We start from the raw sequence: 23,388 nt of genomic DNA, 5'->3' as shown, positions 1-23,388 counted from the left end.
AGCTAGACTGATAATGAGGAAATTATGAGCTAATTACGTTTCACAGTTTTCCAAAGTCCAAAGTAATCGGTCAAATAGATCCGTTGTCTGAATAGTGACAAATAGAATATAAAAGGTTAAATAGTCATTAGAGTAGCACTACCCCGACAACAATTTCAGGGTAGTGCTACTCTAATGAGTAGTCTAAAAACAAATGTCTAAAACATTTCTTTTTACTCTTTCTGTGCGTGCAGTTGTGAACGTATTTGTTTTTGTTTTTTTCCGAAGGCCCATGAAGGCATCATTAGGATGGATTCTCAAAAGCCTGGTACGTAAACGTCTTTTGCGCTCACTACCTACCCACGATGCAGCGCGGTCGCACACAACATAGCCATCTTGTCAGGAGTGACTGAGTGAGGGAGGCAACTGTAGACGCTGTTTAGAATATCATTTGGGTTTTTTTTATTAACGCGTCATATTTAAGAGCCCCTTTCTCCCTCAACCGTAGTCAGCGACGGAGTGAGTGTCGACAACGAATGACTTTGAGCTGGTGAAGCGAGAGGCTACGCAGCGCCGCTTTCAGAAGGATGTCTCACATACTTGTTCCGACGTAGGGGGAGTGTGCAGCAGCCAGTTGGCTTGAATTGTTAGCTAGCTCAGTGAGTGGAGGGCTACGGGCCCTCCTCAGCTTAAAGTAGCCCCTACAGCTGGGCAGCCCACTCTGCGACAACGGCCGCTCGACAACTGGACAACCGGGACATTAGCGGGCCGAAAGCCGCGGATCGGTCACCGCACGGGCTGTTGGTAATCGTGTCTGAAGCCCTGCTGCTGGACAAGACGACACGAAGTGTGGCATTGCGTTATGAGCTCTTGAAACGCAACAGGAGTCCGAGAGAGGAAGAGGATGGCGCAGATACATCTTGATTACAGTTAGGTAGGCTAAAAAGAAAACTAGCTCCAGGTCTGCTGCTTATTATGCTCTAAGCTTTTAAAAGCTGCAGCCAGCTCGCCCCTTTTTGACTGAGGATAAACATAGCCATACGGGACTTGGATTCAGGCTGTCAATATGTCGAAAATGCCGGCCAAGAAAAAGAGCTGCTTTCAGATCACAAGTGTGACTCAGGCCCAGGTGGCGGCTGTAGGTGCCGCCGACGACACGGAGAGTCTGGACGATCCAGACGAGTCACGGACTGAGGACGTGTCGTCGGAAATCTACGACATGCCACGGGCTGATTATGAGCCTGCGTGTGACATAAGTTCATCCGAAGAAGCTCTGAATAATGTTGTGGAGCCAGAGGCGGTCGGAGTGATGCCACCATCAAGCGTACCTCATGCCAGTCAGCTGTCAGCGCTGTCAAGCAACCCCTCTGGGGATTTCAGAAAAGTGGGAGTGTCTGGTTCGAGTCAAGGTGGTCAGCAAGCACCGGGGATTGGCGCTGGGGCTGGTTTACCCCTTATCACTCAGGCTGGGCCAGTGCAGCAGCAGCAGCCTGCTTCTGCAGCCAGCGCTGGGCCAGCGAGTGCGTCAGTGAACACATCCCAACCTGCTGCAGTGCCCAGTTCAGCTCCACCTCCTGCCACCTCCACGGTGAGTTGCTCCTCGCGGTTCAGGGTCATTAAACTTGATCATGGTACTGGAGAACCGTTTCGGCGAGGCAGGTGGACGTGCACGGAGTTTTATGAGAAGGACTCTGAGAGCTCTGTTGTTGGTCGGACTGTGGATAGCATGAGACATGCCAACACAGCACTGGACCCTGCTGCAGACAGAGACAGTGGGCTCGGGCTTACAGGAGGATCTGCCGCAACCTCAACAACGCCCTCGAGTCATGGCTTGGGCTCCATGGCGGACTCTTCTCTCTCTTCTAGTCGTGTGCACTCGGTGGAGGCGCAGCCACCGCAGCAGCAAATCCACCATCAAAACTACAGCGCCCGCCAACAAGGTGTGAGTGGGTCGGTCACGCACAGTTCTTTCTCCAGGCCTACGGCTGTTCCGGCTCAGCCAGCAGTGGCAGGTCTGCAGCCTCTTGTTCCACAGAACCTGCTGCCTGTCGAGCAAAACGGCCCACCTCAATCCGGTGTCCTCATACAGAAGTCTCCCATCATGCCTCTCTCTGTCCAACCAAGTCCTTACCCTCCTCAACAGCAGCAGCAGCAGCAGCAACAACAGCTTCCTGTGGGCCAGCACCTGGCCGGCCAATCACCTGGACTGATGCAGAACCAGGCAGAGTACTATCAGCAGCACCACTCTGCACCCCTGCCACCAGGGCTTGCCTCAGGCCAGCCCCACCCAGTGTCCAGCCAGGGACAAGGACCCACTTCGGTGATGCCTACAGCCTCTGGAGGGGCATCTGCGCCAAGTCAGGCTGTAGATGTTCTTGGAGCAGCAGTAGGAGGAGTACTTCTACCTGCTGGACAGCCAGCTCCAACTGTCTTGCAGCAGCAGACTGTAGGGATGGGAGCTGCTGGAGGCCCCGTATTGGTTGGTGGATCTGCTCTGAAGCAGCAGACTGTGAATCTTTATGCCACCGCTGGACAGCCTCAACCCCACGGCCACCCTCCATCCTCTGGTGTACAAAACGTGCCTGCCATTGCAGTGAGTTCCAGTGTGCCCCCCACTGTGCCCACTGTTGTGCCCATTGCCTCCAGTGCAGCAAAGCCAAATGTGACAACCCCGAGTTTGCCTCCAGGTCAGATAGCCCACAGCAACACTGCAGGGGCTTTGGGGCCACAGGGCCTCCCAGTGACTGCATTTGGTCAGGTGGAAGCTGGTGGTGGGAGGAAGTCAGATGGAATCATCAACATACAGTCTCCAGTTGTCTCTGTGAAGGAACCAGCTAAGCCCTTCATGCCTGAGAGCCTGCAGCTCACCACTCCGACTGTCAACAGCATATTTGCAATCCACATACCTGTCGACGGGGAGGAGGACAGGTAATATATTTCCAAGTCTTTATATTAATATCCCTATCCCTGTTAAGCTTCACATCATCACTGCTGATCCTCTCTAAAACTACCCGTAATGAACACCGCTCAAAAAATCACAATGACCATGCGAGGACTAAACATGCTTAATTTAGTCCACAGCAGGGGAGAAGTTTGTCACACGTTTAGCCATTTGCAGAAAGATGAAAAGCCGTAACAAACAGCAGCACTGTGTGCTTGTTAATACGGACAGGGTTTTCCCCGTAGTTTCAGGGAGGTATTGAGGAAGGGGAGTATGACGAGGAAGAGAGTAGTGGCACACAGGAAGGAAATATGTTTGCTGTTTTAATATTGGGGCCTAAAGCAGTCAGTGGAGTGTAGCACACTTCCCCAGCACAAGAAACAACTTGTTAAATACACATGGCTCCTGTATCACAGTGACTCTGTGACTCCTTGTGTGTAAGGGTGTGTGTGTACGTGTGAGTCTCCAGCTTTTACTCCAGCTATCACCCTCTAGGACAGTGTGTGAGGTGATGGCCTTGGCTGCAAACCTCACAGATGTTTTGCTGGTTGCTACTATGTGTAAGGTTAGTTCAGTGTTCAGTTAGCCAGGCTAACTGAGGCTGCACTGCACATGTACAGCAGATTTTATTAAGTCAGGTCCTGTTTTAGAAAATCCGTTCTGATACAAACATAATGAAGAGTATTTTATTTTTTAAATGTATTTTGGGGGGGCATTGCTACAGTTAGCCCCACCAGGTACTGCTCACTAAAAATGTTTAGAGAAGTTTTGGGCATTTACATTGTTAAATTTGTGATGTGGTGTCACATAAGGAGTCTCTTTGTAAGCAAATGTCATCTACAAAAGATATCACAATTGCGCATGATTTGATTTGTGAACTAAAAAATAGGAGTATGTGAAGTTTGCATCTCTTCCAGAAATGATCTTTCTCTCAGTAGTAGATGGCACACATGAGCGGAAATGATTTAAAGCCTGAAATCTCTCAGTGGTTTCCATTTACAGTCTTAGAGATGTACCAGAATGTAGACCAGACAGGATACGCAGCCTGCAGAGCACTGGCACTACTTTCTTTCTTCCTCTCGAGCTGTATGTTGAAGTGTCAGTTTGTAATGTGCACTTCAAGGAAGTTTAAAGTGCTTCAATGACTTCTGTCATTTCTGTGACTGGCTTTTATTTTGTTTTATTTTTTAAAAATCCTTTATTTGTTTACATTTTGGCACTTATAAATCATTTTTGAATTATTTATGGATGTTATTTCTAAATGGACATCGGAGATTATCTTACTAGATACTGATGAGTCTGTGTCACACAATAACATAAATACATTTGCACAGATATCACTCATGACATCGAGAACAATTTATTTTCTTGATGCAAATGATTGCAATTGGACTCAAAAAGCCTTCCAAACACTTTAGCTGCCACTATGAGAAATACATGTCAGCTTTTGACTCATATAAGCATGTCCAACCAGCAAGCCAAATCATACAACTTAAGCTTTGTTTTATCAGTTTCACGCAGTATCTCTGCAGTATGTGTCCATCCTGAAAGTCTTTCGCACCATGAGAGGGAGATGAGCTTCGCAGGTTTATATTCAGCTCTTCACTTGATCTGTTTAAGTTGTAATGACCACAAGCCAGTTATTTTGAGTGCACTTTTTTAATATCAGGTGACATTTCAAAGGTTATTAATGTCTGTGATAATGTCACTCTCTTCAGGCGCTAGATTTTTGGAGCACCTATAGTTTGCTTGTGAGAAGACCGAGCTCCCGGGGTGATAAGAGCGGGGGTCTCTTACGACAGCCAAGCACTATCAGACACTGAGCAGTAGTTTTTCCACTGTGCCCCTGTTTTGCCGATAAGAGACCTCACAAAGGGGCGTGTCAACCAACTGTGCGTTGTCACGCAATGGCCCCTTTCTTTTGCAATGCAAGTTTAGGCTAAATTACCCTGTTCTGTTTAGAGCCTTTGGACAGGAGCAAACATACATGTTTCATAGTAAGGGTTCACACTCATCTGTAAGTCATTCAAAACACCGGCTAGCGTACTGCTCTCTGTTGGTGTGGTCGGCATGCTGTCTGCCCCTCTGACTGACAGAAGAGGCATCACAGTTGCTCACGTACAGATGAAGTGTTGAATGACATTCCTTTACTGCAGCAACTGAGTTAAGCACAGAAGAGGAGGAAGAAGTTGCGTACTGAAACCTGCTGTGCCTCTCTTTAGTAGGCATTTTAGCTATGCCTGGCACACCTCCCTCCCGTAGCTTTAAAAAAAAACAAACAACATGTTTCCATTCTTAATTTCTACATTTCTACTGCACTGTTTGTTTCTCTCCATACTCATGTGTCAAACAACAAGAAAATTCATCCTCATTAAACTTTCTCTTTTTTTCTGTAGACACAAATTAGGCTTTTTATTGCCAAATAAACAGACTGTAGCATAAGTGTGAAAAAAGTGAGACCTTTCCCGACTCTCTTGGTTGACTCACCCCGTGGAGTGCCTGCTGTATGAGGTATTTTGGACAGATTTTTGCACAAAACTCACTCCCTAGTGCCTATCCTCAGTGCTTTCTCTTCCTCTCCCAGCAGTAACAGTGAGCAGCGCTAGCTAATGGTAGCTCAGAAATGATAAGGCCACTATGGAATAAGTCATTCATTTCAACAAAAGGCAGGGTGTAACTGTCCAGTTACAGTGCCAATTCACATCAATCGCTTCTGCAATGCACTTTATTTAGTAAGATCCTACAATATTACAAAAACCCAACAATCAGACGACCCCCTGTTAGCACTTGCCGAAAGTGGGAAGTAGGGCTGTGCGATATGAACAAAATCTCATATCCCGATATAAGAATTCTATCGTCCTGATAACGATATAAATCACTAAAATGTAACATTTTCTGTAAATTCTGTGAATCTCGGGCAGCTCGACTTGCGGGAAGTGTTTCCAGCTGCGCGTCATGTAGCTGGAGTCGAGTGTTTTAACCGATGCATGAAACTCGACATTTTTAGACATAAGTTGTAACGGCCGACGTTTTCTTTGTGAGTATTTATTACACAGCGTGCTGCGGGGAAAAGCCTGTTCTAACGTTTGAGTCTAAGGTTTGTTTTTTAGCACCTGACGGCTCTTTTTTTTTTTTACTTCTCATCTGTAAATAATCTGCTCTTTCACGTGATTCAGTTTATTTTGAAAAGTCTCAACAGGATCTTGTGCTTTATTGTGAAAGGTTTATGTGGAACATAAACAAGCGGACACGCGATGGCGTTACCGTCGTTGTTGCTAACCACAACGCATAAAAACAGGCGCTTGTCCTTCAATAGTGTGGTTATATTAAATATAAGAGAAAGAGAGAACTTTAAGAAATTAATATAGCCACTACAGTGAGCATCAAAACGATGAAAAAATATTGCCGTAAACAGTTTATTTTGCGACACCACGAAACAAACGATAGTGTAAAATGAAACGATAGACGTTTTTATATCGCCATCCGATATATATCGTTATATCGAACAGCCCTAGTGGGAAGGAAAATTTCCCTTTGAAACAGGAAGAAATCTCTGGCGAAACCAGGCTCGAGCAGGGGAAGCCATCCAGCCCAACCAGTTGAGGGTTAGGGGAAAGAAGAGCAAAACAAGACTAAGACATTCACAAGGTGGTTTTCAGTATAGTAACGTATACTTCTTTGTGACTAATGTCACACTGGGGATTGACAGCAACTATTCACCAACTGGTCATGGAGTACACACGTTCGTTTAGGTACAGGTGGTTACCAGGGGGCACTGATTGACCTCTAGGTCAGCATGACTGGGGCTTAGCAGTCAGTTTCACTGTGACTATAATCAGGGACTACACGTCTTTCCTGACCTGTAGTTACCACTGATTGTTGATCGGTTTGATTGGGGCCTTAGCCATCCTAATATATCCATTTGTACTAGATATGTGTAACATGTATACAAAAGTTCAGGGTCTTTTGTATGTATGATTTTTATGCATGCAGTTCATTAAAGGTTTTATTAGTAATGGCAGCTTTCTTTCTTATGCTGAGTGTTAATATCAAGTGTCTTAATAACACCTCCCAATAAAACATGCATTACATAGTATTTATTGCATCTTTTAAAGGGTTATAGACTTCATAGTGCAGAAACTGGAAAGACTCTTACATTTGTCCATAGCTTCCTTCCCCCATTTAGTTTTGCTCACAAGTAATTAAAATAAAACAATGGCTATATATACTCGAGACTGAAGATGCTGTTCTCATTTTTAGAATATGGTTTTCTCAGCTTAATGTTTCCCAGATGGCTTCAACAACCGAAGGCATAAAACAACATTTCTGGATTGCCATAATGTCTTTGCCGTACTCACAGAGGGGGGGATGGCTGCTATTTTGCAAACTCATCATAAATGTATTGCAACTGAAGTCTGTATGTAATTGAGCCTCATGCTGGGGGGGCATGGTTTATTGTCCTCACATAACGGGAGCTTATGTAAGATCAGACTCCTTAGGAGGTAGGAGAGAGGAGGGGAGTCCAGGTTTGCGATATAGTTACTGCCACAGTGAATTGAGAGACTGTGCTCGTGTGGGTGGATAAGAGGTGTGTCTTTAAGGGGATGGCTGGACTCCATGAGCGCTTGCGTATGTGTGCACAAGTATCCATGCTGGGGGTGGACGTGGATAAGAACTGCTTATTCATTTTTAGTCATAGTGGAAGTGGTAGCTCTGTGTGTGAGAGCGAGTGTGACACAGAGACAGCATGTACCACAGGGTCTTTCCCTCCCATCGCTGACCTCTCCTCTAACTGCTGTATCCTGTTTTCAGTCACAGTCGCTCACACTGCTCTCCACCTTCTATTCATTTAATATTCCTTAGCTGACTCCCTGCTTCCTTGCGTCATATCATATGACATTTGGTGGGTACATTTTATCCACAGTGCTTCACTGAGGTACAAGTCAACACTTAAAAAAAAAAAAGTGGCTTTGATTGGAATGAAAGTTTTTAATCTGCCTTTCGGCTGTAATACCCTTTGAGCTGCACAGCAGCGAGCAGTAGATCTACAAGTATCTTTATTTGCATTTAACAGCAATGTAATACTCTCTTTTTCTGGCTGTAAATATTGAAATGGAGCCTCAACTTTAGGTGTGTGTTTCTGTGTGCACTAGTCAAGTTGTTCTTCCTCTATGACCCCAGCCTAATCTCAGCCTTTGAGTTATTTTTATAAAAGAAGGGTGTATTGTTCTAGTTTGACCGGCACTATTAGTCAGTATGTCTGTAGGCTTTGCTGCAGTCATCAACCCTCCACCCCAGGTGTAGAGGCTCAGAATCCATGTTGACAGGTTGTGTTTTTGTTTCTTTTTTTCTTTGAGACCAGTGGGATTATCTGAAATAATGCAACGGTCTTCTTATGTCAGTCTCACCGGTGTAGAAAGAAAACTAGCATGTGACTCGGGCGTGCAAAATGTCAGTTTTATGTGTGCAGCCATTAGAGAAGCAGGCATGTACGGATTAAAAAGAACTGATAAGATTGGAGGGGTTGTGTATTTTGGACTCAGTTTTTAATTTGCATCCCACCTGAAGCTCTTCATTTTTCTCACAAGCAGAACAGCTTCACCAAGTTGGTCCGGTGTTTAACTGGGGATGTGCTGTACTGTGTTATAGATAAGCTTAGCTCACAGTGTTCTTTTTATCTTGCTTGTGGAAAGCAAAACATTAACAAGTGACACAATAATTGAAAAAGTCTTTAAGCAGTTTTGTTCTTTGGTCAATTAAATACCAGCTTCTTTTAGCCCAAGTCTTTTAATCTACACATATATCTATTCACTGCTGCTGTCAGTTATTTTCCACTACATGCAATTTAGTTTTCATGTTTTCCTGTGCCTGCATGGGCTTCCTCTGGGTGCTCTGTCTCTCGGCTGTGGAAGGAAACCATACTTGTTGGGTTAATTGGTGATTCTAAAGTGTGTGTAAGCTTGTCTCTCTCTATGATTGGCAACCTGTCCAGGCTGTACCCCGCCTCTCAAACCCAAGCTGAATAAGTGGTTCAGAAACTGGATACAATCCACTTTAAGATCTACGCATGTGGGATATGTTTAGATACTCCTAAGGCTCCATCTAATACCAGGAACTAGACTCTGGAACTAAAAGTTGTTTTATTTTTTAATGTGCTATTTCCTCGCATCTCTAAAAGTAGCTTGATAAAAGCAGATTTAAAAGTGTTCGGTTACTCTTGGGGAGTGCCCTAAAAGGAGCGACAAGATCAAAAAAATGCAACTACCTAGTTTTGCTATGCTAAACATGAGGTTATAAATTAGTTTGAACGCTAAAATCCAGGTTTCCAGTCTCCTCTGGTAGCTCTGCTGTAATCGTGCAGTTGCTCTGGGTCCTTCTTGCTCTCCATCTCCCTTGACTACAACCTAAAACCTGCTGAAAGAAATCTCACGAGGCCACTGAAATCTAAATAGTTTTGACCTACTTGTGCTGTGTGGCAGATATATGGATTTTTCTGAAAACCTGATTCCTCATGTGCACCAACAATGAGAGCTTTCAACAGCCCCTTATAGCCTCTCCCTCTTCTTTGTGCACAACTTGCCTCCAGATTACTCTACCTGTCCAGTTAGTACCAACACTACCAGTTTGTTAGTGATCCCTCAGCCCCCTTTTTATAAACTCAAACACTCTCTATCCATCCAATGGCCATGTTTTTGATGGAGGGTAGAAAGGGGATGATTTGCACTGCAAACAGAAGAGCAAACTTCCCCACCTTTGTAAAACTCTGTAGCTCATTTGGCCCCGGTTTGAAGTTTCGGTGCTTCTGCTGTGAGGGGGACCTTGAGTGAACCATGCCGCCTCTGCAACACCTTGACTGGAGAGGAAAATATCTAGGTTGACACCTTTTTGTAGTCTTCGTGTTTCCCTCTCACACTTTTGCTCTTTGATATTTTCTCCTCCTGCACTTCTGCATGCTCTCGCTCTCCAACTCAAGCTTCCTACCCCGCTCCCCCTTTGCTTCATCACTTAAGGCTGTTGTGGGTTTTTCACATGCTCAGCTACTTAGCAAGGTTATTAAGAGGTTCAACACCGTGACCTAAACCTGCAAACCACTGGTTTGCAGAAACAAGGGGGGGGGGAGAGATAAAAATAAATAAATAAATAAAGAATGCACGTGTCATTCCCCAGCTTAATGTGTGACATCAACCAGCAAAAATGCATCCAGGAGTTATTTTCAGATTATTTTCTGCTGCCTGGTCATACATTAGCTTTAGGGTCGTCTCGAGCAAAGCCTGAGCATGTGCAACCTTCTTTTTTTCAATCAGGTAACCTTGTGGGATCTCAGAGAGTGGTTAAAAAAGAGGGGGGGGGGGGGTTTCTCATTGTGTGTGCACATCTGTTGGGTTATGTGTTCCCTCCTTTTGTATGACACACACATATACACACACACACACTCTGGATTTTGGGGTTTATGGAGGAGGCCGCATGTTCTCAGCTGCTGAACACGGTGACTGTCTGGTTTACAAAGAGCAGCTTTCATAAAGGGATATTGACATGTTGCCTTTTAGACTGACAAAGACAGCCTTTGAGAGTCGAGAGTTTGCTACTTGAAGACAGAGAATGATGACTCTTCTGGTTCTTACCTCATTCATCAAGAGGCTACCCAACTCCAAGTCATCTGACCTTGTTGATTTCAGTCGATATAGGACTTGTGCAGAGCTTTAGCCTTGAAAAACTGAGGTTTTCCTGTGGAGGCGTGCCTGGCACACGTGTGTGGGTGTGTGTGTACAGAGATTTGCAGGCCACAAAGTAATATTAAGCAGAGCCAGAGCTAGTGAGAGTGTTAAGTCATGAGGTAATGTGACAAAGGCAGTTTGTGCCAGAAATTTCTAGGAAAAGAGCCTTGGCTGCTATAATATCCACACGCATGCTGTAAATCTACACTTTACTGTGCGTGTGTGTGCACGTGCAGTCAGTGCGCATTTGTGTTCGTGTGAATGTGAGAAAGAAGCAGTCTTAAAATGCACAGACTGAGAGTGAATGAAGTATATCTGTGTGTCTGTGTGTTTGGGGGGGGGGGGGGGTACGGGACGGGGATTTCCTTTGCCTTCCCCTCATGCATGTGTTGTTAGAACACAGTGTACTTGTAGCTAGTTACCAGGAATATGGGGGGTAGAGTGAAATTGAGTAATGTGATTGTATTTGACTCAAATTAACCAGGAATTGATCAGGAAAAAGATCCAGCTTCATCCTCATCAATACCAATATTTGATCATGTAAAAAAAAAAATCAATATTCTGTCATATCAGCCGATTATTTATTTATTCATTTATTTATTTATTTATTTATTTATTTAAAGACACAAACTGTTAACAGGTTCTTCTAAAAATTGCCCACCTCTGCTCAGTTACAGTCGTTTTTGTGGCATTTCAAACACGTCTTGACATGAGGAAATTTGTAGAGTGCCCCCTGGTGGGCTGTCTGTGCAGTATCCATACGCCTGGCATGATTGAAGGGTGTTTCTCGCATCTCTTTTTTTGCTTTTTAAATGTTCATTTATTGGCCATTGTAAATGCAGATACAGATAACATCAGCCCAGCAATAAAGCAGTTGTGCTCGTGTATTTGTGTGTCTATAAAATTTGTTGTTGTTTTTTTGTTTTTTTCTAAGGTTCTTAAAAACATTTTTTTTAAAGGTCTTCCCACCAGCAGAATTTGAAAACTGCTTTCTAGTGTCATTAGGCATAAATACCACTCTGTTCACTGGGAATCCCTGCCATTCTTGGAAGATGCTCACCATTCCCGTCACATCTACTCTCCTACGGCTGCATTGCTAAAGATAAATTGGCCAAACGTTTGGTGTCTGTCAATATCCTCCATTTGGAAAGATACTGGCCTGTTAGCAACTGCAAGGACATTTATCAGTGTCAGTTGCAGATTGTGTCATGTTAATTTTACACTGGATATATGTTCAAAGATAATGTGAGAAGAAGCTAAGCAACTAACAGATATTTATTTAAATTAACGTTTTAGCATTTTGCACTTCCCTTATTTCTGATCTGCAGCGTAGCAAGTAGTCATGTGTTTCTTCTGTTTTTGTTTGTCAGTGGTAGTTGGCAGAAAACATTTGAGTGCATTCTGGCAATAGAAACTGCATTGTCAGGTTTTTATTGGCTCAGAATCGTCTCCAGGAGATGATTATGTAAGCAAGGATAGTCTGCTACCTTGTTACTCAAAAATCGGTTTTATTTAGTTATTTTAGGGTTTTTTGAGAAATACAGATGTCTGTTCTGCTTGCGTAAATGAAGCCCCGATTTAAAAAAGGCTATTTAAAAATGCTAATTTTCCTAATTATTCCAAAACCTTTGTTATATATCATCAAGGAAAAGCATATATATTTTTGAACTAGAAGTAGTTGCGCAAGTCATTTGAGTTTAAAATATATGAAATATTCTTACCATCCCTTGTCTGCACATGCACAATTCTGCAGTGACGTTCAAATATCCAAGACAAATGATATTTACATGTGTGTGTGAGTACAAGTTGAGGGTGAAATCAGGGAGTACAACTGAGTGATCAGCATGTTGACGGTTAAAAGCTGGAGGGAGGTCCTTAATGTGTTTGAAGCTGTCCCCACCTTTGAACATAACTTCCTGTGTTTAATTGAAGACCTCAGACCTTTGCTTTACTCTCTTTGAATCTTCCCATTAAGACTAAGAGCCTTAACTCTAGTCATGTTTACTGCTAGAGAGTTTTGAAGATGTGTGAGAAAGCATTTGTAGGAGTCAAACTTGAGTCTGTTTTCACTGTCGCAGCTCTTCACTCTGTCTCTTCTCTCTTCCCTGAATGCGGTTGACACAGGAATCCCTCCAAGGCTTTCTACCAGGCCTTCCAGTCTGGCAGCAGATTAAGAGACTCAAAGGCGCACATTGATAGGTACAGTACTGGATTGGTCCGGGCAGGCCTGCAAGAGTGTAACATTGTGTGTGCAGTGTTCAGTAGCAGCGAGCTTTGCTTTTTCCACGTGCATGGATTGAGTTTGGAAACGAAGCCTGGCTGCAAGGGCAGGATTAGCCAGTAGATTTCTCAACCGGCATCTCTTCGCTCTGTTATTTATTTATTTTTCCCACTGCTTCTCACTAGCAAATTAACGCAGTCTCTTTTTAAGATGTCATATATTGTGTGTGTGTGTCACTTAAACGTTGAAATTTTTCAGTCGGCCACTATTAATCCAACAGCTGACTGTGTTTCGTAGTGCAAACTCTAGGATAGTCTGGTAGTGTACACAGTTGTTGATCACAGGAATGGAGATGTCCACACTGTAGCCTTCTTCTGTAATGCTAAAGAGCAATATTGTGCTCTCAAACATCAAATACATCTAACAGCGCTTGACACTTCTAAATGTCATTCTGGTTTAAGTATTGTGAAGTGACAACAAAGAACATGAAACAACTCGATCAGAGCAGTTCTGCAGACTGATAGGACTTTTAAGCTGATGTTCATGGTTTAAACATGCATACAGTATGAAAACAATCCAATGAAAATACTTTAAACTTGTTGTTTCAGCTTTAAAGTGGCTAAAAGAGGCGTGAAGAGTGTGTGCATGCTCTCTGCAACACTGGAGTTAAATATGAACCTGAGTAAAGCCAGGTTTCTAGTGCGCTCTTTCTGCACTCTTTCCTGCCAAATGGTTTTTATTCACGGTTACATTTTAAATTCATCATGAAATGATTCATTTCCTACATGACAGCGAGGTAAGTAGATGGCGTAGCGAGACAATCGGAGGGGCGAACATTTTTCTGATGCCATTTACAAAAATGAAAAGAGAAGCACATGAAACCATATCTCAGTGACAGGAAATGAAACTGTTTTAGAGAAATATACAGCTGACACACAACCAGCCGCTGAGGAACTACTCGCTCACACACATGTACGCGCACACACACTTTCATGCGCGTGCATATACAGTAATGTCAGCCCTTTTGGCGCCTTAGCTGCTTTGATTTAAATTTGAAAAGATAGATCAGCGTTGTGGTGGTGTTATCCAGAGTGTGATGCTGCGTGGCGTGCACGTGATTTCTACTCTTGGCTGAAGGCAGCAGCAGTGTAAGATGGCACAAATGTTTCGCCCCATGCATTCTTTTTTTTTTTTTTTTTTCTCTTTCTTCTTTTGGAGCGCCGTTGTTGTGGGTACATTGTCCCATCAAGGACTGCTTTTGTTTCCTTGGATGCAAAGATAACCAAAGTTTTGTTTGATAGATTTGGGCGATGGCCGTTTGACACGTGATCCGACTCTTTTATACGGTTGGTTTGGGATGATGTGTGAGGCGACCAGATGAAGGCGGAGAAAGTGAAAAATTAATATCCTGAAGGTCTTTTTTTTTTTCTTCACCCGTGTGTTGGAAATGATGTTCCAGATGACACCCATCCGCTGGAATAAGACCACATGGGCTGCTATATCATAGCATCATTCCTGCATTTCTTTTTGTATAGAAGTGAAACCATCCGTTTCATGTTTGTTTACAGAGAACTGTACCTCATCTATACTTCCCTAACATATGCAACCCTACCATAACTCTGCTTTGTACTTTAAAGGGCCGTTTACATATGAAGCACTCAGGCCAAAGACAGTCAGCAACATAATTTAGGAGGGTTCAGAGTAAACTTCTTAACTTCTTGGCAAGTGATTGACGTGACTACCAATGACCGCGATTGACATATGAGGGGGTGGTAGAGGGTTACCCAGCCAACCAGAGCCTTTTGTCAGCTACTGACCAGTCGTAAGGGCGATGGTGGAAATGCTTCCTGTGTGGAGGCCTGTTTAACCTGAAAAACCTCCTCAAAGTAGATCTACATCAGTTGTATAGGAAATTCACCCATTTGATCATCTCCATGGGTCACATGTTCCCAACAGAAGAACGCATGTAGGGTCGCCTCTGTCTCCTGCCAGGTTTTTCATTTTGTTTACTTTTTTCTTTAATATATTTTTATATTTCCAGAAGAATCTGTTTTAGAAGAGCTTAAAGGCATGGCACCTATTGACCCCTGTCAGACCTGTGGGTGTATTATACAGATATTAGGGTAAACACACTGATACATTTGACAATATCAGCCTTGTTGAGTTATCAGCAAATAGAACGACATTTACAGATAAAGAGAGCAACAAAAACTTGATGTCTTAAAAAGGAAAACGTCTCGTCAGCTGTCAATTTTTTTTTTTTTTTTTTTAAATATCAGACCTGGTTCAGAATATTTACAGTTCCTGGTATCATTATCCATTCATGACCCAATATGTGTTCATTTATTTTTGCATGCTGCCAAAATCGATCAACACATTTAAAAATGTCGTTAACCACCAAGTCAAATAAAGCCCGTCAGCTTTCTTGGGTAATAAATATATACTGCTGCTTCATAATTACACCAAAGCCACGCTCGAGTTTTGAGGCTTGCTGTTTGGTTATAATTATAGCACTTCCTCATTTTGTTCTCTGTGGCGGACTGCCTTCCTACAGACACAGCTGTCTAATGTAACTGTGGAAGTTCACAGGTCTGTGATAAAAATGAAAGTAAATATTTGTGTGGTTGCAGTACCAAGCTGCTTAGAAAGAGAACACAGATTTCCCCCTTTAAATTGGGGGCGTCTTGGGGGCATGACACGAGAATATTGTCCCGTGCACCTGTTGTCCTTGGGCACATGATCAGCCTCGCCTTCACCTCCCAAGCTCTAAACTTGTATCATCATGTCTCTTTTTTTTTTCTTTTTTTTTTGCTAATGTTGCTGAAGGAAACTTAGTGGTCTTAAATATGGCAGCAGTTCTTTCAGGGAGAAGGAATGACAACTATTTGATGTGCAGATGACTTATGCATGCCCGCCGCTCCACTTGCCCTGGTACTAGTGTAAACCTCTCTAGCGCTAATGGACTTCTTATTGGCATTCCTGTTTTACAGCTAGCACTGTAAGGGAAGCTGCAAACTTCTGCCGGGAGCTTATAAACTTCAGTCCTGTTGGTGTAGAAGGTGAAGTTTATAGGAGCGATCGGTTGTATAATCAGCGGCAGAGTAAGTTCAGACCCTCATCTGAGCCCAGCCTTTAGGCCTCCGGGATTTGACCCCACATACATCAGCGGTCGTACAGTGCTCGCTTTGTAATGCTGTCAAAACGGAGGAGGCGGCTCCGCCGAGCATTTAACGTGATTTGGTTCAAAGTCAGGCGCTCAGACTAGTTCTTGGCTTTCACAGGAGCTCTAGAGACTTAAACAAGATCATGTGTATCAGCAGAGCTCGTACCAGTGCTCCAAAACACTACTGATGGTGCAGTTCCCAAAAACCAAAAATCCCCTCCCTCCCTCCCTCAGTGCCAGTTGTTCTTGGAAGTTTTACTTCGAATACCAGATGGTCTCCTAATATGGTTTTGACTTGTTGTGAGTGTTTTGTTTTTTTTTGTTTAGTTTTTATACATGCCTGCTTCAGTCTGTATGTCCAGTCATAGTCGAGAGGAGCTGCCCAAACCATCATGACTTAATAGAATCATATTTACCCACTTGTTCTGACAGACTCTTAATAAAGGTTGATTGTATTATTGTTTTCCAGTCTCCATAGTTACAGTTTGCTGGCTTGTCACATGTTTCCCCTGACAGTGCACATGGGGTTTTTTAGAGTTTTCCCGGCCGTTTTATTCTCTGATTTGATTACAATAGTCTCAACCCAGCTCTCTGAAACCAGCTGGAGGAAACCCCAGGAGAAAATGCTTCATACCCCCCTGCTTTAATTACAATGAGGTCATTTAAAGGCACTACAGAGGAGTATCACATTTAACCTTGGATGACAGTAGAGCTGAAACCAGGCTGGAAGTTAATCTGCAGCAGTTTTGATAGAATTTGCACAATATGGCTCCCTCCATTAACAATTGTTCTGCCATGTGAGTTGTCACATGAGGGTTGGACCCAGGTTTCCACCCTAACTGTAGATTTATCCAGAAAATATGGAAATTTACTGTATCCTGTATAATCCACAAAGCGTCTGGCCTTAGCTGTGAACATCTGTCATCGTTTTCCTGTCTCATCCCCGTCACATTTACAGTTTTTTCACATCAGTTTTATCAACTTGACTTGCTTTTCTTTTAAGAGATTATATCGGCTCTTCTTATTTTGTCTTTGGCTGGTCCAATTGAAATCCTGCCGTTCGTCTTTCTCAAAAGTAGAACTTCATGCGTGGGTATAAGCAAACTTTGGGCTCTAACAGATTCAAACAAGCCTGTATTTATACATGTGCAGCTGCAGAGTGTGATCCTGTTATTAGCAGAGCATGTTTTTGTTTGCTGTACTATCTGAAAACCACTGGTGAAGCAACAAGGGTGTAACCCAGCGAGTCCATTAAGGCTCAGTATTTTATAGACTGAGAGATTCCTCTAGGCACAGGCCTATTGAAAACTCCTGTTAGGGAGGAAAGCTATAGGAGGTCCTGAGTGCGGCACCACGTCTAAATTAAAGACACGTTTGGTACTGGGTGAAGCTGATGTTATTTTCCTTGTTTAAAGTGTTTTGCTTGTATAAGCACTCATGGTGGGGGTCACATAATGTCTGAGGGAACGACATAAAGAGACGTTAATGAGCGAGTGCTGAATTTTATTTCGTGAAGTGATGGGCGTGATCTGCGCCTCTAGCCATGATTGCACCATGTGCATCTTGTTCATAACATCTGCATTTTTTTATTTATTTTTTTCCCCCGTCATTGTGTGACATGCTGGCTTGGAAGTGGTGTTTGACATTATCATATCTGGCAGTGACCAGAGGTAGGAGTGGAGGACAGGGGTGTGAGTGACGGTGTTTCCCAGCAGCAGGAGTATGAGGAACATTCCTTCCACAGTACAGCCTGCTGATAAAGATCATCCGAGTCTTTCTGCCGGCCTCTCACACCCACACTAGTTACATGTAGAGGAACAGAACAACAGTAGGAGTCTACATGTATTTGAAGGCACCTTAGTACCGCGTGGTGGCAATGATTTTTTTCATAGCTTTTTGTTGCAGGTGTAAATCTGCATCTTATTACAGCTGAACTGATCCTTTTGTTTGTTTATGAGATCAGGAATCTTACTAAGACACTAAGTGATAATTAAAAATGAAAACACTGCTATAATAAGATTTTTCACCAAAGTACAGAGTTAGAAGATATGCAGCTGGACAGCTAAGCTCATCATGTCCCCCTGGTGGAGAAAGTATGTAATAACATCTTACTGATTTCTTAAAGTGCTAATTTCTACTTTCTGTATTTATATTGTTTGACTCAGCTAGAGCAGGTTTGCATGTTTTAGTTTCACCATTTTCAGCTCCTCTTAAGGATGAGGCCAACTTTGATTGGTTCCCTCCCACAAACAGCCAGACCTGTTTATGCCTCTGACATGGCACAAAGCTCACCTCATTATTAGAAACTTTAAACATCATTAACTGAATATATAAGAAATAGAAATAAATTCCTTATTTGGTTACTTATTCTTATCACTGATCACCGGGATAACTTCAGTGATAGTAATGTCTGTAAATCAATCCACAGTTAAATAATTCAGCGATATTTCGAATGTTCTCAATAAACCAGTATATATGTTTACTCCCATGAGCAAGATGGAAGATATTAAACAAAGTTAATGGAACAAATGTGGATGGGGGAGGTGAATCCCAGAGGAAAACTGGGTTATTGTGCAGCTGTTGCACATATTCTGCAGACACAGCATATGCCTGCTTATAGCTGCCTCTGTAACATTTGGATGTAACAGTGGGGGATAATTGGTTTGATCAGCAAGTATAGCTTGCAGTGGATCAAAATTATATTTTAAAGCACGTTCCACCTCGGCCATTTAACTTGCACTTGTAGCCCTGCCGAGCACAGTCGCTGCACTTATCAGTCACTATGAAGCCATCAGAGCCAGAAATAATTTCAGACATGTGTCCCCACCTCCTTCAGCTCCTCGCACTTCTCCTCCCATCGGCTCGTGTTTCATTATTCTAAATGCGGTCACAGTTGCCCAGCTAAACCGCCTCCGGTAGGCACCGATGACCTTCTGTGCGCTGCTACCGGTGGAGCTCCAGCAGCGCCATGCCGTGCACGTTTTCCTACAAACCACCGGGCTGCCCTGGGGACCCGACCCGGCTCGCGAGCTGCGATCCGCTGCCCTCCTACCGCACACGCCGCACGTAAGAGCGCCGCTCCTCCTCCCCGCGTGGTTGTAGCTGTGTCTTCACGTTGTAATAGATTTACAGGAGTCAGACCAAATAGCGCTTAATCATAGCTACACATTGATGTGAATCTGGGTGCATGAATATTTGTTTCCAGCGGTGGGGTTAGCTGGCAGCTGCCTTTGGAGATTTATCCGCACGGTCCAGTCATCATGGCTGTTAAACAAACGGATGCATCATTCAAACAAACTTGAGCTTGTTGCCGGGGCCCGGTCTCGTGTCATTTCTCCTGTAGGTGGCCAGGCGTAGATGTGAGAGTGGTGACTGGTGCTTTTGTGTGATCTGACCTAGATGCCTGAGGCGCCTTGTTTGACTGGTCGACCACCAATGTGTCATCTGGTTTCGCTTTTTATCTGGGGTTCTGCTTTATTTCAAGTTGGATTAGTATTTTTGTCCATTTCAATAGAAGTCAGTATTTTCCATGTTTCCGATGTGTTTGGGAACACAAAAGCAGGAAGAAGTCAAATATAGAAAGTAATCATGATGCGATTGTTTGTGTAACTGTACTTTATCTGTCTTTTCTTTTTTTGCAGTGCCTCTGGAACCAATGTTGTTGCCATTGATAATAAAATTGAACAGGCTATGGTGAGTATTCATTTTACCACTAATCATATATGCATCTCTTTTAAATGAAAAGCTTAGGAATGAGTTCAATGTAGAGAGTGTATACATGTAATAAGACAATGGCTCCTACCACTGGTTAGTTCCCACTTCATGTTTCCCTCTGCTCTCCTTCAGGACCTGGTGAAAAGCCATCTGATGTATGCAGTGCGCGAAGAGGTGGAGGTCTTAAAGGAGCAGATCAAGGAGCTGTACGAGAGGAACTCTGTGTTGGAGAGGGAGAACGCCGTGCTGAAATCTCTGGCCAACAGCGAGCAGCTATCTCAGCTGTCCACCCAGTCGACCAGCAGCTCGGGCGCCGCGGCTTCCCAACCAGGACTCAGCCAGCCTCAGCAGCAAGCCCAGCCACCGCTTCAAGTTCAGCCTCCATCGCAGTCGCACCCCCAGCTTCAGCACCACCCCCAACCCCAGCAGCTCCAGACTCAGCCGCAGCTCGATCCCAGCCAACAACTGCAACCCAACGTCACCTCTGCTTGAAAGCGCATCAAAAACCAACAAAAGAAAAGCAGAACAGCATCTTCTCTACAACTTATTACAATTAGTGTATGTGAACTTCTTAGCCACCAGCTTGACCACAAAGAGTACAGTGCTTCTGTGCGAGTGTGAGTGTGTGTGTGTGTCCGAGTGAGGAAGCAAGACTGTGAATTGGTGTTAGAATGTGTGCGTGTATGCATCTGTACTGTGGGCCTTTCCAGTGTTAATGCAATCATCAAGAGTGCAACAGACGGACTGAGACAAAGTGTTCAGAGTAGAGTTGGGGAAGGTTGAGGGTTTTTTGTTTTGTCTTTTTGGTTCTTTTGTTTTTTCCATTTTGGCTGTATTCCCAGATTGGTTAACAGCTGGGCTTGTAGAGAGGATGTCTTTTCTTGGACCGGGCCCGAGCCAAACCAACCTGTGACCTGACCCGAAACCAGTAGTTGTTGTTGTGGAAAGCGAGGGGTTTGCCGGACAGACGGGGAGTGATTGTCAAAAAGAGAGCGATTATTTTTTTAAATGAGATAATTGAAGGGGAGGGGTATTTTTAGCCTTGCCGTTTCATGTTGTAAAGAAAAAACTGGGAGTGGTTTTTTTTTTTTTTGGTTTTTTTTGTTTTTGTTTGTTTTTTTTATTTGTTTTTTTTATTTGTCTCCTCCTCCTACTCCTTCTTCCTCGGAGCGCCACGCCGCTGCCGTTACTAAGTCCAACTCTTGCATCACTCTTTTGAGTTCTACTGTTAAGTGTTTTTATTTATTACAGGGCTGCTATTTTTCATAAATGAACAATTTAAACAACAAAACCTATTTAACAGGAGCCCAACGACTTGTTTCCTCTCTTGCTTTTTTTCCCCAGTGTTTGAACAGATTGGCCATACATCCCAGACAACAGCTTTATATATTTGTGAAATGCCGACAAACAGAGAAAAATTCTGACAAATGTTTAACACTAACCCAGATTTTTAAGGCTGCAACTGCCAGTTCGTAGCTCAGTCCAGATCCAGTTTGAGTGTATATTTTTGTATAGCATGATGGACTTTTACCCACCGATATCAAATCTTAAGGCCTCCGGTGAAAATTTGATAGGCAAAGGTGAATTAGTATTGCCACGTCCCCTCACTCACTCACATTTTAGTTCTCCATTGGTTTTCCTGAAACGGGGTAGGTGGGTGGGGGCACGGGCACGGTGGCAGTAGTGAAAACATGTACTTTGTAACCAAAGATCCAAAGCTGTGTAAATGTATTTTGAAATGCACACACACCTTTTTCTTTTCTTTTTTTTTTCCTTTTTTCCCTTCGTTCTCATTTGTTACTTCCTCCTTCACAGAATATTTTTGTTGCTGTTCAGCATGTTCTGCATGATCTGTAATCTTCAAACCACTTTCTTACCTCATTTTTATTCAGCACTCTTATTGTAAGATAGTCTGTGAACAGTGTAAATGGGGACGTGGGGGGGTAATGATGCGCAACAGCGAGCGGAGTAAAATAACCTAGTGTTACCAACACTAGTCACAGCAAAATGAAGTGAGCCATGTTTTGTTCGTTTAAATGGTGTTTGAATTTCATATGCCAATAGTTTTGTTACATTGCAAAATTTTAATGTATTTAAATAAAAGCAATATTCAGATTCCAAACGTGTCTCACCTTTTTGTTCAAAAGTTTAGTGTTTCTGTGTTTGTATGAATAAACAATCTTTTGAATGTGTCCCCAAGTGCAGTCACAAAAACCATCAAGCGCTACGATGAAACTGGCTCACACTAGGACCTACCAGGAGAGGAAGACCAAGAATCACCTCTGCTGCTGAGGATGCATTCATCTGGGTCACCAGCCTCACAAATCGCAAGTTAACAGCACAGATTAGAGCCCAGATAAATGCCACACAGAGTTCTAGTAGCAGACACATCTGTACAGCAGCTGTTCAGCAGAGACTGAGTGAATCAGGCCTTTATTCAATTCAATTTTATTTATATAGCACCAAATCACAACAGTTGCCTCAAGGCGCTTTCTATTTTACAGTAGATCGTACAATAATAGATTCAGAAAAAACCCAACAATCATATGACCCCCTATGAGAAAGCACTTTGGCGACAGTGGGAAGGAAAAACTCCCTTTTAACAGGAAGAAACCTCCGGCAGAACCAGGCTCAGGGAGGGGCGGGGCCATCTGCTGCGACCGGTTGGGATGAGAGAAGGAAGACAGGATAAAGACATGCTGTGGAAGAGAGACAGAGATTAATAACAGGTATGATTCAATGCAGAGAGGTCTGTTAACACATCATGAGTTATAAAGGTGACTGGAAAGGAAAAACTCAATGCATCATGGGAATCCCCCTGCAGCCTACGTCTATTGCAGCATAACTAAGGGAGGATTCAGGGTCACCTGAACTACTAAGGAAAAGGAACAAGCAGAAGAGATTTGTTTGGGCCGAGAAACACAAGGAATGGTCACTGGACCAGTGGAAATCTGTGCTTTGGAAATTAGTCCAAATTTAAAATCTTTGGTTCCACCCACCATGTCATTGTGCAATGTAGAAAAGGTGAATAGATATTCTCTACATGCACGGTTCCCATCGTGAAGCATGGAGGAGGAGGTGTGATGGTGCTTTGCTGTTGGGGGATTTCTTCAAAATTAAAGACACACTGAACCAGCATGGCTACCACAGCGTCCTGCAGTGACATGCCATCTCATCCGGTTTGCATTTAGTTTGACCATCATTTATTTCTCAACAGGACACTGACCCCAAACACACCTCCAGGCTGTGTAAGGGCTATTTGACCAAGAAGGAGAGTGACTGAGTGCTGCGCCGTATGGCCTGGCCTCCACAGTCACATGACCTAAACCTAATCAAGATGGTTTGGCATGAGCTGGACCGCAGAGTGAAGGCAAAAGAGCCAACAAGTGCTCAGCATCTCTGGGCACTCCAGTAAGACTGTTGGAAAACCATTTCAGGCAATGACCTCATGAAGCTCATCAAGAGAATGATGTTCTTTTTGGGGCTTTTAAAAAGATTTTGTAATGTGGTAAATGTTGCAAAAGTGTATTATCCCGGTTGGTTATAGTTTTTTCAAACCAAACTGCTAAAAAAAAAAATCCTTGAAAATTAACACAAATATTAAACTAGAATTATTATAGTAAAAAGTCCATTACCAATGTTTTTCAAGTCCTTT

General features: G+C 43.4%; 1 protein-coding gene across 2 annotated transcripts; it reads left to right on the top strand.

Annotated features, from left to right (window-relative positions):
• Positions 1–268: 268 nt before the first annotated feature.
• Positions 269–21,855, top strand: LOC146553942 (TSC22 domain family protein 2-like). Of its 2 annotated transcripts, XM_085254524.1 has the most exons (4): positions 269–2,907; positions 12,760–12,834; positions 19,661–19,712; positions 19,866–21,855. In XM_085254524.1, the coding sequence occupies exons 1-4, from the start codon at positions 1,046–1,048 to the stop codon at positions 20,223–20,225; spliced, it is 2,349 nt and encodes a 782-aa protein (XP_085110650.1). In that variant the 5' UTR covers positions 269–1,045; the 3' UTR covers positions 20,226–21,855. The 2 variants fall into 2 exon arrangements, with proteins under 2 accessions (XP_085110650.1, XP_085110651.1); XM_085254525.1 differs by lacking the exon at positions 12,760–12,834.
• Positions 21,856–23,388: the final 1,533 nt, after the last annotated feature.

This window comes from Mchenga conophoros, linkage group LG18 (assembly GCF_057382185.1).
Source record: "Mchenga conophoros isolate Kocher_MC1m ecotype Shallow Benthic linkage group LG18, M_conophoros_male_GT1.1, whole genome shotgun sequence".
Lineage (NCBI taxonomy): Eukaryota > Metazoa > Chordata > Actinopteri > Cichliformes > Cichlidae > Mchenga > Mchenga conophoros.
Note: the sequence above shows the minus strand (reverse complement) of the source record. Positions and strands in the feature narration are given on the sequence as shown.

Coding starts and splice junctions, on each gene's coding strand:
- LOC146553942 (XM_085254524.1), top strand. CDS start 1,046: ATGTCGAAAATGCCGGCCAAGAAAAAGAGCTGCTTTCAGATCACAAGT. Junction 2,908..12,759: donor GTCGACGGGGAGGAGGACAG/GTAATATATTTC, acceptor CGGTTGACACAG/GAATCCCTCCAAGGCTTTCT. Junction 19,713..19,865: donor ATAAAATTGAACAGGCTATG/GTGAGTATTCAT, acceptor GCTCTCCTTCAG/GACCTGGTGAAAAGCCATCT.